Source organism: Chiloscyllium plagiosum, unplaced genomic scaffold, assembly GCF_037043375.1.
Source record: "Chiloscyllium plagiosum isolate Xiang-an unplaced genomic scaffold, Cpla_swu_hap1 HiC_scaffold_24, whole genome shotgun sequence".
In the NCBI taxonomy this organism is placed as follows: domain Eukaryota; kingdom Metazoa; phylum Chordata; class Chondrichthyes; order Orectolobiformes; family Hemiscylliidae; genus Chiloscyllium; species Chiloscyllium plagiosum.
In genome coordinates, this window is record NW_028270162.1 from 15,456,348 (window position 1) to 15,470,340 (window position 13,993).

Here is a 13,993-nt window from a genome sequence, read left to right on the forward strand (position 1 = left end):
CAGGATATGTGGGATGGCGATAGATGGATGTGGGTGGGAGGTGATTGTGATAGGTCGATGGGAAGGGTGGAGAGGATAGGTGGGAAGGAAGATGGACTAGTAGGTCATTTCAAAAGGGCGGTGCCAAGTTGGAGGTTTGGATCTGGGATGAGGTGTGGGGGAGGAGAGATTTCGAAACTAGTGAAGTCAATGTCAATGCCATGTAGTTGAAAGGCCCTAAGGCGGAAGATGCTGCGTTCTTCCTTTAGATGTCGGATGGCGAGAGTTTAATGGTGTGTTTCAGGAGGGAGGTAACTACACTGAGGGAGTGCAGAGGAAGTTCGCCAGGATGATGCCTGGGTTGGAAACGATGGAGGGAGGTTGGATAGGCTTGAGTTGTTTCCAACAGAAGACTGAGGATCGATCTGATTGAGGTGTAGCAAATTATGAGGGGCGTGGACAGAGTGGATAAGGGGCAGCTGTTCCCCTTAGCTGGAGGGTTAGTCATGAAAGGACACAGGTTCAAGATGAGGGGCAGGAGTTTTAGGGAGGAGATGTGAGGAAATTTTTTTTATCCAGACGACGGTCTGGAATGAGCTGTCTGGGAGGGTGGTAGAGGCGAGTTGCCTCTCATCATTTAAAAAGGTTCCTGGATGAGCACTTGGAATGCCATAACATTTAAGGCTATGGGGCAAGTGTTCATAAATGGGATGAGGTTGAAGGTCAGGTGTTTCTCACGTGTTGATGCTGACTCGATGGGTTGAATGTCCTCTTCTGCAATTGGATGATATGATCTAATAAAATTGGTTAAATATTAGAAAATGAAACTTTTGAAAATGTATGGGAAAGCCCTTGCGAGTAAGTGCTAAATCACGATCCCCTTTCTGGAAAGTAACCTGCCACTCACTGCTGAGGCCCAGATGAAAAGAATGCCTGCTCTTGGCTCTTTATGATTGAATAACTCTTTCTCATAGCTTGTACAGGCCTACTGTTGTATATATCTGTGGAAAAGTGTGCTTTACAAGGCAGCAAACACCATCAAGTGCAGTCTTTAATCTCATTCTTTATTTGTTCCAGGACTAAGCCCTAAATATATTTAAAATTCAGGATGTCTCACTGTACCAAGCTCTCCAGTCACTGGAAGGTAAGGCAAAATGCACTGGGATGATGTTTGTTACTTTGACCCAGACATGATCTCTCGTATTGGAGCCTGTCCTGTTCTCATCTCCAGCTCAGGAAGATGCTTGTGTCAGTGGTCCTCAGACCACTGTGCAATCACATGTCCTGCAGTAACCCCAGTATATGCCCACCAGAGTCACAAAGCTGGCACCCCACAGCCACATCCATAAAACCCAAAGAGACACCCTTCAGGATATCAGTAGTCATGCAATGCAAAGCCCAATTAATGAACTGTGTGCAGGCATCGACCTTAGATTAAAGAATGAGAAGTGGATCACGGGTCAACAGGCAGGATGGAAGCTGTACCAATAGGCCACATATTCTGCCCGGGAGCTCTCCTGAAACCTGCACATGGTGACTTGGTCAGCCAGCCAGGCCACATATCCCACCCAGAAGCTCTCCTCAAACCTCTACATGGTGACTTGGTCAGCCAGCCAGGCCACATATCCCACCCAGGAGCGCTCCTCAAACCTCTACATGTTGACTTGGTCAGCCGGCCAGGCCATATACAAATCCTGGGAAGTCTCCTCAAACCTGCACATGGTGACTTGGTCAGCTGGCCCGGCAAGGTGGCAATTGATCAATTACCCAGGGTCAAAATAAACAACCTTACAGTTGGCATGACTCTTCTGTTCAGGCTCAGATCCAGATTCACTGGGCACTACCCCCACCACCTGACCGGGGAATGTTTCAGGAATTAGTCTGGACAGTGGTTAGTCTATAACTGTCCTGATGAAGAGCTCCTGCCCGAAATGTCAATTTTCTTGCTCCTCGGATGCTGCCTGACCTGCTGTGCTTTTCCAGCACAACTCTAATCTTGCCTGAGGATCAGATGGGTAAGTGCACTGCCTCACAAGCCTCTGGTGCATGAGGCATAATTGTTTCAAACCCCTTACGCATTTCACATACACACTTAGGATTCAGGCCTACACCCACCTCAACCTTGCTCCACCTTCAGAATTAGTGGGCGGCTCGGTGGCACAGTGGTTAGCACTGCTGCCTCACAGCACCAGAGACCCGGGTTCAATTCCCGCCTCAGGCGACTGACTGTGTGGAGTTTGCACGTTCTCCCCGTGTCTGCGTGGGTTTCCTCTGGGTGCTCCGGTTTCCTCCCACAATCCAAAGATGTGCAGGGTCAGGTGAATTGGCCGTACTAAATTGCCCGTAGTGTTAGATAAGGGGTAAATGTAGGGGTATGGGTGGGTTTCGCTTCGGCGGGTCGGTGTGGACTTGTTGGGCCGAAGGGCCTGTTTCCAACTGTAATCTAATCTAATCTAAAACAAGCAGATCTCAAATACATCTGTTCAAGCCATTGTGTCCCTGAGCCACTTTCTGAGACACTATTGCTCAAAATCGTTTTTGTTCCTGTGTGGATAAGGTTATCCCTGTCAAGACCAGCATTTTCAGCTCCCGCATTCCAGACTGTCCTTGAGAAGTGATGGTAGTGTCTTTTTCAACACGTTCTGTTACAACATGCGTTCTGTCAACGTGAATTCTCTGTAACGCAATTGATGAGTTGGGGACTTTTACCAATAGGCCACATATTGGTAAAGTGCAAACTTTTAAAAGGTGTTGGATGTAAGCAATTACATGGCCAACATTTTAAACGCTGTTTGTAAAGCACGATTTTTCTTTAATGCAGGATTGCACAAGAACACAACCATCGCATTATGAAAGAACTGACTGTACTGCAATGTTTGAAATTTAGTATGCATTTATGTGCTTGTGTTTGCTTGTGCGTCATTGTGTGTGCGTATGTGCATGTGTGTGCATGTATGTGTGTGCATGTGTACGTGCGTGTGTGCATGCGTGTATGTGTGCGCGCACGTGCGTGTGTATGTGTGCATGTGTGTATGTGTGTGCGCGCGTGTGTGCATGTGTGTGCGCACGTGCGTGTGTATGTGCGCATGTGTATGTGTGTGCATGCGTGTGCATATGTGTGTGTCAATGTGTTGCCACAATGTGCGTGTGTGTCAATGTACTGCCACATTCACATCATTGCTACATTTAACAAGCCAGAACTAGCTTTGGCACATGGAAGAAACATGGAAAGGTCAGCTAGCTCAAAACCAAAAGGGCCCTAATCAAACTAAAAACAACAGGAGATGTTTGGAAATCTGCCAACTTTAACCATGAGGCTGCATCGTGACAAGTATGAAGGGAAATGGAGAAAACATGCCTGTTTGTGCATTGTCTGAAAGGGCAGTTTCAGTTGGTAGCCAAATTTAGACCAAAGGAAGGTATTGCTGTTTTCAACTCCCTGCCCTGCAGTAGCTCTAGCCCGTCCAGAAGTCTGCTAAATAGCGGCCACATAATGATATGTAATTGCAGTGAGCAGGCAGTCAGAGGTAAATAATATGCTGCGAAGAAATTAAATTGCTCGAAGTAACTAAACCTAATTATATGTCACAGTCCTAATGGGCTTTTACTTGGAGTATGTTTTCTGTGTTGCTTTTTTTCCATACCTTGCAATCACAAAAATCCTTAAATAACATTTTAAAATTCTTTTGATGGCTTTCATTAATTTGATGATGTATGATGCAATGGTCCTGCTGGGGTTTCTATGTGAATTTATCTGAGGCCTACAGTTACCATGGCAATTTTCTTAACTGATCTTTTTGTCTAATTTTCATGCTGGTACCCAATATAAACCATCTGTCATTCGGAGTATTCATTTCTATTTACAGTTTGTTAAGCTGCTCTAAACACTGGGCAAGGCACCCATGATGACTTATTTCCCTTTATTTACTCATGGGATGTGGGCTTTGCTGACTGGGCATCATTTATTGACTGTCTGTAGCTGCTGAGCTGCTTGATAGGCTATTTCAGAAGGCAACTGAGAGCCAACCGCATTGCTGTGGATCTGGAATCACATGTAGGCCAGACCAGGTGAGTATGATAGATTTCCTTCCCACAAGGACATTAGGGATCCAGATGGGTTTTTCCCGACAATCTGCAATGGTTTCATGGTCATGATTGATTCAGCTTTTATTTAAATTGAATTCATCTGTCAAGGCAGGATTTGAACTCAGAACACTGACTGAGTTTCTGGATTTAATATACTAACAGTAAAACCACGAGGCCATCACCTTTAACCAGCAAGGTTTTACAGGTGAAAGGCCAGCAGTACATGTTAATAAACTAGGTCTTCCAGTCCTTGATGACCTTTGTGTTAGCATGGATCTCACGAAGATTACAAGTTGTGCAAAACCACCGCAGTGCAACCTCCTACTAACAGTAAGCTATCCAGAGCACCTCTAAGGTTTCCCCTTCAAAAATAAGCCTACAGTCGCATAGTGTCCTGCACATTTTTTTTAAAATGTCTTTAATTCTCACATGGGTGCCATTGACTGTGCCAGCATTTACTGTCTGTCCCTAATTGCCCTTGTGAAGGAGGTAGAGAGCTGCCAGCAGTCTTCAGGCTGTAGCACACCCTCAGGGAAGCGGTTGGAGAGTTTTGACCCAGCGCCCCTGAGGGAGCAGTATTTCATTCTGATATAGGAGGGAGACTTGCAGCTGATGCTGTCCCTTGTCCCAGTAGGTGATGGAGATCAAGGTTTAAAAGTTGCTGTTGAGGAGGCTTAGTGAGTTCCTTATATTTCGAACGTGGCTTATTGTAGATTTAATATTACAATACACCTCACTGTAAGGGATGGCATGGTAGCTCAGTGGTTAGCACTGTTGCCTTACAGCACAAGGGACTTGAGTTCAATTCCACCCTTGGGTGACTTATGGATGTTGTTGCCTATTCTCCCCATGTCTGCGTGGGTTTTCTCCGGGTGCTCTGGTTTCCTGCCACAGTCTGAAGATGTGCAGGTTAGATGGATTGGCCATGCTAAATTGCCCATAGTGTCCAGGAATGTGTAGGTTAGGTGAGTTAGCTATGGGAAATTAGTCAAAAAGTGTGGTGCTGGAACAGCACAGCAAGTCAGGCAGCATCCCTCAGGCAGAATTTGGGCATAAGCCCCTCATCAGGAATGAGCTCATGCCCAAAACATCAACCCTGACTCTCCAGCATCTGCAGTCTGCACTTTCTGGGAAATGCATGGTGACAGGGATATGATAGGGGGTTGGATCTGGGTGGAGTGCTCTTTGGAACATTGGTGTGGATTTGATGGGGCCAAGTACCTGCTTCCACACTGTAGTGATTCTTTGTAACTCAAAATAGCACTGGATTGTGATGACAAAACACTTCTCACTGTATCTTTCGAGATATATGTGACAATAAAATCGTTCATTCCTTCATTCATCCACATATGGCCTCACGTTTGGTCAGAGGTGAGGCTTAAATGAGGAACACAAGGTAATTAGGTAGAGGGGTGTAGGGAGGGAATTCCAGAGGTTAGGCCTGAAGCAACTGAAAGACAGCCAACAGTGGTGGAGCAGTTAAAATTGGGAATGCTCAATAGGCTTGAATTAGAGGGAGGACAGGGAGAGTTAGGGGCTTAATGTACCACAATTGATGTATTACTGGCTTCAGAGCTATATCAAGCATGTATTTCAGCCAGAACTTGCAGCAGATGGGAATTGTTGTGAAATATAGAGGCTTCCTGCAGAGCTTGCTGTTTATTTCTACTGGGTTTTGACAACTTTGCTCCCAAATGAAGGTGCATATTTTGTCCAATCAAATCTACGCTTAATTCCAGTATAATGAAATTCACAATCTAACCGTCTTTGTCCCCCTCGCCCGCTCTCCTGCAGATCATTGTCTGGGATGAGGAGTTCTTCCAGGGCCGTCGACATGAATTCACGGCGGAATGTCGCAACATGATGGAGTTTGGATTTGAAACTGTGCGGTCCATGAAGGTGGAAAGTGGAGCGTGAGTATCTGGATCGGAAACAGCGTGAGAGATTATACCACAGTGAGGTGCCACAGAAAGGAACAATGCTGTTTAAACTCGACGCCCTGTCAGTGTATCTAACGTTAACTAGTGTTTCACTCCTCAAAGTCAGCATCTCTCTCTGAGATCTTACACTACACATAGAATATGCTGAAGAGATCTACAGGTAGATCCATATGACATTAACCTTTATGTTCCCTTTATTCTAATAATCCATTGGACTTAGAATAAAAACAGAAAATCAGCAGGTCTGGCAGCACCAGTCGAGAGAGAAGCAAAGTTAATGTTTCAAATCGAATGTCACAGAATCACTGAAGTGTTACATGTAAGAGGAGGTCATTCAGCCTTTCGAGTCTATACTGGCTCTTCAAATGAGCATCATCACATACTGTTAACTTCCTACTTTCACCCCATATCCTTACAGAGGGACAGGTAGTGGTGAGGAGGCAGGGAGGCTGCAGATGGATTTGAACAGGCTGGGAGAGTGGGCAAAGGAGCAGCAGATGGAATGCAAAGTGGGAAACTGTGAGATTATGCACTTTGATAAGAAGATTAGAGGCGTAGGTTATTTTATAAAAGGATAAAGGCTTCAGAAATCTGAAGCATAAAGGGACTTAGGAGTCCTTGTACAGGATCCTCTTAGAGTTAACATGCACATTCAGTTGGCAGTTAGGAAGGCAAATGCAAATGGTCGCCTTCATTTCAAGAGGGCTAGAATCCAAGAGCAGAAGTCTACTGCTGAGGCTGTATAAGGCTCTGGTCAGACTGCGTTTGGAATATTGTGAGCAGTTTCAGTCCTGTATCTAAGGAAAGATGTGGTGTTGGTGGAGGGGGTCTGAAGGAGGTTTCAAACAATGATCCTGGGAATGAAGGGCTTGTTATAGGAGGAGCAGATGATGATTCTGGGTCTGTACTCAGTGGAGTTTAGAAGGATGAGGAGAGATCTGATAGAAACTTTTCGAATACTGAGAGGCCTGAATATAGTGGACATGGAGAAGATGTTTCCAATAGTATGAGGGATGAGGTGCTGAGGGTGCAGCCTCAGAGTAAAGAGAAAGAATTTCTTCAGAGAGAGCATGATAAACCTATGGAATTCATTGCTGCAGAAGGCTGTGAATGTCAAGTCATTGAGTGTATTTAAGATAGAGATAGATAAGCACTTATTGGTAAGAGAATCAAGGATTATGGGGAGAAGGCAGGAGAATGGGGTTGAGAAACATATCAGCCATGATCGAATGGGGGACTCAATGAGCTGAATGATGTAATTATGCTTCTGTATGATCTTATGACATTATTTCTGTCTAAATAATCACCCCATACTCTGTTAATGCCTCAACTGAATATGCCTCCACCAAACTTCCAGGCAGTTCATTTCATACTATCTCCTTTTGCAAATCACTCTAAAATCTGGGCCCTCTATTTCTCGATCCGTTTATAAGGGGGAATAGCTTCTTGCTTTCTACTATAGCCTCCTCATGATTTTGAAAACCTCTGTTAGGTCTCCACTTAGTCTTCTTCTCTCTGAGGGGAACAGTCGCTATGTGCCTTCTGCAAGGAAGTCAATGGTACCTGGAGAAAGAGAGATTGAGTAACAGCAAGTCCTGACGAGCTAAAGAATCATTCCAATAAACCTTTTGGACAGGGGGCACTGAGCTGCAATCCCTGTTTTTCCCTTCACCCATAACACCACGTTCTTTTGTCTGTATGTGTGTGGAAGGGGTTTTAAAAGATGCTAACCAGTTGAGTTATATGTTGACAGCTCATAATTGTTTAACTGTCGCTAGAATCTATTTACTTGTAACAAATAGTAATTCTTGTTATGTGCTCTGTCAATCTGGGTCTAAAATACAGGAAAAGTGAGGAATTCTTGGATACTTTGATAAAAATCTTTAATGTTTGTGAGGACTCTTGAAATAGAGGAGTTCGATTTTCAGCACACTACACTAATGAAATGTGACAAGATAAACAAGTGGAAATGAACAGGAATGGTGAAGGGCAATGTATCTGGATTTCAGAAGAATCGTGGATGGAAGGCTAGGGTTTTATGGTGCTTAAACGATGCAGATCAATATCCCACATTCAGGACATCAGTCATATAGAACCGGTTAATCAAGACTCCCACCATTCCTCATATCGGAGCCTTTCTTCATGTCAAAGACAAATGCAGAGCCTTGAAGGATAATCAAACCTGTTTTGAAAGGGACTCTGAAATGTGTGCTAGTGAGGCTTACTGGGGATTGTTCTGACCTCCTTGTATTTTGTCTGTAGCTGGGTGGGTTACGAACATGCGGCCTACCAGGGGCAGCAGTTTGTCTTGGAGAGAGGGCAGTACCCACGCTGGGACAGCTGGAGTGGCAGCAACTCCTATCACATCGAGAGACTGACCTCCTTCCGACCTATCGCCTGTGCTGTAAGTATCCCGGTGCACACAATGTGCTCAAGTCAAACCTCCGACTTCTTAAGCAGTTCTGAGCACACGTAGATGATTAGACACCCAGAGAATCTAAAATCCACCATCACAAGCAGTGGGTGAGGCGAATAGCAAAGATATCTTTCAGAGGAAGCAAAATCCACACAAATGAGAAGGGATGTGTAAAATGTGTTGGTGGGTTTGGTTAGGCAGCAGCTTCATGTTATTCACAGATACATTTACAAGGCAGATGTTAAATGCCAAATACAGTCATAGAGATTTACAGCACAGAAACAGACCCTTCAGTCCAACTCGTTCATGCTGACCAGATATCCTAAATTACACGCACCACTCTCTATGTGAAAATGTTGCCCCTTAGGTTCCTTTAAATTTTTCCCCTCTCACCCTAACCCTTTGCCCTCTAGTTCTGGACTCCCCCGCCCCAGGGAAAAGACCTTGTCCATTTATCCTATCCATGCCCCTCATGATTTTATAAACATCAGTAAGGTCACCCCTCCGCCTCCAATGCTCCAGGGAAAACAGCCCCAGCTTATTCAGCCTCTCCCTATAGCTCAAACTTTCCAACTCTGGCAACATCCTTGTAGATCTTTTCTGAACCCCTTCAAGTTTCACAACATCCTTCCAATAGGAAGGAGACCAGAATTGCACACAATATTCCAAAAGTGGTCTAACCAATGTCCTGTACAGCCACAATATGACCTCCCAACTCCTATTCTCATTGTTCTGACTACTAAAGGAAAGCATACCAAACATCTTCATCTTTATCCTATCTGCTGCAACTCCACTTTTAAGGAACTATGAACCTGCACTCCAAGGTCTCTTTGTTCAGCAACACTCCCCACGATCTTACCATTAAGTGTATAAGTCCTGCTAAGATTTGCTTTTCTAAAATGCAGTACCTCATATTTATCTGAATTAAACTCAATCTGCCACTCCCTAGCCCATTGGCCCACCTGATCAAGACCTTGTTGTACTCTGAAGTAACCTTCTTCACTGTCTACTACACCTCCAATTTTGATGTCATCTGCAAACTTACCAACTATACCTCTTATGTTCGCATTCAAATCATTTGTATAAATGACAAAAAGCAGTGGACCGAGGACCGATCCTTGTGGCACTCCACTGGTCACAGGCCTCCAGTCTGCAAGGCAGCATTGCACCACCAGATTGATCATAAAAGCTGGAAACGTGTATCACTAGTGGGGAAACGTTTAACTGTGGGAGATCGTTACAGAATAAGGGGCCACTCATTTAAGGCAAAGGAATTTCACCTCCCAAGGGTAGTGCATGTCTGCAATTGTCTAGCCAAGAGAATGCGGAGGTGAGATCACCAGAAGTGTTTGAAGAGGAAGAAGACAGCTCTTTGAAATATCGAGGAATTGAGGGCAATGAATAGATGATATGGAAACAGGAGTTGAGATTAGCGCAGATCAGTCATGATCTGATAGAATGGCAGCTGAGGTTTGAAGGGCTGAATGGCCTACTCCTGGTCCTATTGCTGATGTCTTTATGATAACAAAGTGTTACACAAATAAGTTGTTATGACTTGCTTCTCACAGAACCACCGTGAATGTCGGATGTCCATGTTTGAGAGGGAGAACTTCCTGGGCAGGAAGGGTGAGCTGTCCGATGACTATCCCTCTCTACAAGCCATGGGCTGGTGCAACAACGAAGTTGGATCCTTCCGAATCCACTCCGGCGCGTAAGTGTTTCCAACAACCACATGAGACAACTCATTCTCCCCAATATCTAGTCAGCTTACTGACCCTCCCCTAGATACAGCTATAATCATAATGCCCCTATAGCCTGGGGGGCTGCATTTCACCACGATCTTCATGATTCCAATATCAGGAACAAACAGGGGTCCCAAGTCCACACATTCTGGCTCTGAGCTCAGGGCTATTCCTGGAGATTATCCCCTAACTATCTGCAGCTCACTACCACCTTCTCCAGGGAAGTTAGGGATGGGCACTAAATGCTGGTTCAGCCAGTGACATCCCGTGAATTAACTTTACAAAAAAAACTGCCTCTGAGATTTCATGCAATTAAGGATGGTGGACAGGGTGTGGCTGCTGCTTCTCAATCAAGAGACTGGCAGCTCTGAAGCCCTGACACCTCTACCAGGAGAGACCGGTATTGTTGTGGCAAGTGAGAAGCAGGTTCCTCAATGCGGACATTGCTTGGCAAGGTTAGTCTAAGTAACAGGGTCTAAGCAGCTGCTCCAGTGTGGCATCCGGAGCATCCTTGACTGACTGTGGCCCCCTATTGTTAGGGCGTGGAATGTGCAGCAATGCGCCCCCTTCCCCCCCTACACACACACACTCCTGGGCATTGCAGAATGGCTGTCTCTGTAAATGTGACTGCTCCTCACAGGATGATGCATTCAGAAATCCACTGCCTGACAAAGAGATAGGCAACGAATCCACATAAAAGCCCATCACTAGGAAACGTTCTCAATGACAGGATGCCATTAGGAAATTATCCTAACACTGCTGTACACCACTTTCCCAGCCCAGTCCACCTTCTAGCCCACTGGACAGGAGTTTAAAAAACCTTCCTTTCCCATTACTCCTTTCACCTCCTTGTATAGAGATGTTCTAAATTCTTGACCACATGATGACAGAATCTTATCACCTAGGAGGACAGCCCATTGTGCTTTCAAAAGGAAATTTCCAGTTGACACCAGTTTCCTGTTCTCACCCCACAGCATTGTCTTTGCACTAAAATACATATCCAATTACGCACCCCACAATATGGATTTACAAAACCGTCAATAATCTGTTTGTTCTTTCAATGCTAGAATTTTAATGCAACCTACATTATGCTTGCGAGTCTTCTCACAGATGTTTAGCAAGAGGGTGTGAATATTCCCTCCCTGGATCCCAGTGGGCAGGAGGTCACAGTTCAAACTGCGCACACTTTAACAAAGTGTAATAATCTCACTGAGGAAAGCTAGCTGCTCTGAAAATAGAAATCTTACACTGGGACAAAAGCAAGAGATCACTGTTGGATTTTTTAGGCCAAGTAGCAAGACCTTTAATCAACTCACTTTGCAGCCCACAAAGCTTCTTTTGAGTCTTTAGGACTTTCAACCTTAACCTAGTCAGCACGAGAAATGCAACTGACAAGCTTAACATTCTCAGCAGTTAGAACTCTGCCGTGATTGATGCACAAGAGATCACTTTTTGACCCAAAATAATGAACATTAAATGGAGTTCATTTTATCACTATGACGCAAATTAGAGTATTAGATGTTAGCGGGTTAGTACATCATCCTTTCATCATTGTGACTGGAATTCAAATGTAGTGCGTTCCCAGTAACAGTCTGTGGCAGTCTACACAATGTACCTTGGATTGTACATTGACAACAGCGATGAGACTGACAGGGAAAATCAGACTGCAACTCCTGAGATCCACACATTCACAGTAAAAGGCTAAAAATCACACAACACCAGGTTCTAGTCCAACAGCTTTAATTGGAAGCACTAGCCTTCAGAGTGCTGCTCCTTCATCAGGTGCTCTGAAAGCTAGTGCTTCCAATTAAACCTGTTGGACTATAACCTGATGTTGTGTGATTTTTAACTTTTACACCCCAGTCCAACACCGGCATCTCCGAATCATGACAGTAAAAGGCAGCATTCTGGAAGTCACGGTTGCAGATACTTTGTCTCCAAAGGGTATGTTGTAGCAAGCCTTGCTGAGAGAGCCATCAAGGAAATCAATGCACTTACATGAACTTGCACAAGTGAAGACACTAAAAACGTTTGGGCTTGCGTAATCATGACTAGATGAATTTTTAAAGGTGTGATAAGGGATAAGTACTAACAATCTTTCTGGACCTGAAATTCTAATTTTACAAATGTAAAGTCTGATTCCTTCAGGCATTAATTACACTTAGTGATTTTGGAAAGAATGAAACTTTTAAAAAAACTTTTATTTTGTCTTGTCTTGAATCTTATCTCTCTTTTAATCTTATCTTTCTCTTCTTTTGCCCCTCAACATTTAGCCTGGTTCAGTGCATGGTTCAAATTTAATTTACTGTTTAATGGCTAACTGATGATTCTTCTTGATATTGTTAAAGAGCTCAGATACTACCCCATGTAGAGGGTGCCACACCAGACCAGCTGCTAGATTAGAGCCAGTCTCCACTCTCTCACCCACAAAGCCTTTGAGGACAGCTGCCAATAGAGTGAAAAAGGGCTGGCCTTTCACATTGAGGGGAAAAGCCCAGTTGTTACCCTGCTCAAGAAGTGCAAGGTGTAACAGGTATCAAACAATGGTTCAGCTTGTACCTTATCTAAGTAAGTAACATGACAGTAACTGACCCAGTGAAATTCAATTTGATTGTCTCCCCTCCCCACTCTCTACCTCCACAGATGGGTATGCTACCAATATCCAGGTTACCGCGGCTACCAATTCATCATGGAATGTGACCGTCACGGCGGAGAGTACAAACACTGGAGAGAGTGGGGCTCCCACGCGCAGACATTCCAGATTCAGTCCATCCGTAGAATCCAGCAGTAAAATGAACCCTGATGGCTGTGTCCCCACAGTCTTGTTTTAACCTTTGAAACAACAGAGAAATTACAAAAAGAAATAAAATTTCCTTCTTTGTTAAAAGGCACTTGTTTGGTTTCATTAGTGTCTGAACAGGGAATGGTGTGAAAGTAGTCTTGCCACCAAGCGAGACCAGTCTTCAGACTCTGACCCTGGTCATTTTAAATTGAAGTTCTGAAGAGTAAGCAATGCTGACAGGAGACCGTTACTGTGCTAAGTCGCTTACAATTGGTGATCCTGTCTCCGGCCCTACTTTTATATAACAGGGCAATTTGTCATTTCTTTACATACACACTCCAAGCTCAACGCCATCCAGGCTAAAGCATCACACCATATCACTCAAGTATTCAATTCTCTGAACCATTACCTTGTACTACACAAACAACATTGAATTACTGAGAAATGTCTTGGTTGTTGGAGTATGTAATTTGCATGTCATCAACAAGGCCAGAGTTAACTGATTGGCACTCCAATCACCAGCTTAAACATTCACTCCCTCCACCCCAATGGCAGCAGCGTGTACCATCTGTAAGATGGACTGCAGCGACTCACCAAGGCTCCTGTGACAGCACCTTCCAAATTGACAGCCTGTACAATCCTTCTACATCTAATCTCTCCCTCCATTTGTCTGTGGAACGCCTTGCCACAGAGAGCTGTGACAGCAGAGTCCTTGTGCTTATTTAAGGCTGAGTTAGAGAGATTCTTGATCAGTCGGGGAATCGAGGGTTCCAGGGAAAAGGGGGAAAAGTGGATGCGAAGAATGTCGGATTAGCCATGATCCTATTGACTGGGGAAACAGACTTAGAACATATAAAGGTACAGCACAGAACAAACCCTTTGGCCCACAATGTTGTGTTGAGGATTAATCCTAATTTAAAATAAAATAATTTAACCTACTCACCCCTCAATTCCCTGCTGTCCATGTGCATGTCCACCAGTTGCTTAAATGTCCCTAATGGCTCTGCTTCCACCACCACCGCTGGCAACGCATTCCATGCATTCACAA

The 13,993-nt window shown here is 44.5% G+C and overlaps 1 protein-coding gene across 1 annotated transcript; it reads left to right on the top strand.

Moving 5' to 3' along the window:
- Positions 1-1,056: 1,056 nt before the first annotated feature.
- LOC122562555 (beta-crystallin A4) lies at positions 1,057-13,054 on the top strand. Its single transcript, XM_043715481.2, has 5 exons — positions 1,057-1,123; positions 5,860-5,978; positions 8,268-8,409; positions 9,990-10,132; positions 12,807-13,054. The coding sequence occupies exons 1-5, from the start codon at positions 1,088-1,090 to the stop codon at positions 12,952-12,954; spliced, it is 588 nt and encodes a 195-aa protein (XP_043571416.1). The 5' UTR covers positions 1,057-1,087; the 3' UTR covers positions 12,955-13,054.
- The last annotated feature ends 939 nt before the right edge of the window (positions 13,055-13,993 follow it).

Coding starts and splice junctions, on each gene's coding strand:
- LOC122562555 (XM_043715481.2), top strand. CDS start 1,088: ATGTCTCACTGTACCAAGCTCTCCAGTCACTGGAAG. Junction 5,979..8,267: donor ATGAAGGTGGAAAGTGGAGC/GTGAGTATCTGG, acceptor TTTTGTCTGTAG/CTGGGTGGGTTACGAACATG. Junction 8,410..9,989: donor TCCGACCTATCGCCTGTGCT/GTAAGTATCCCG, acceptor TGCTTCTCACAG/AACCACCGTGAATGTCGGAT.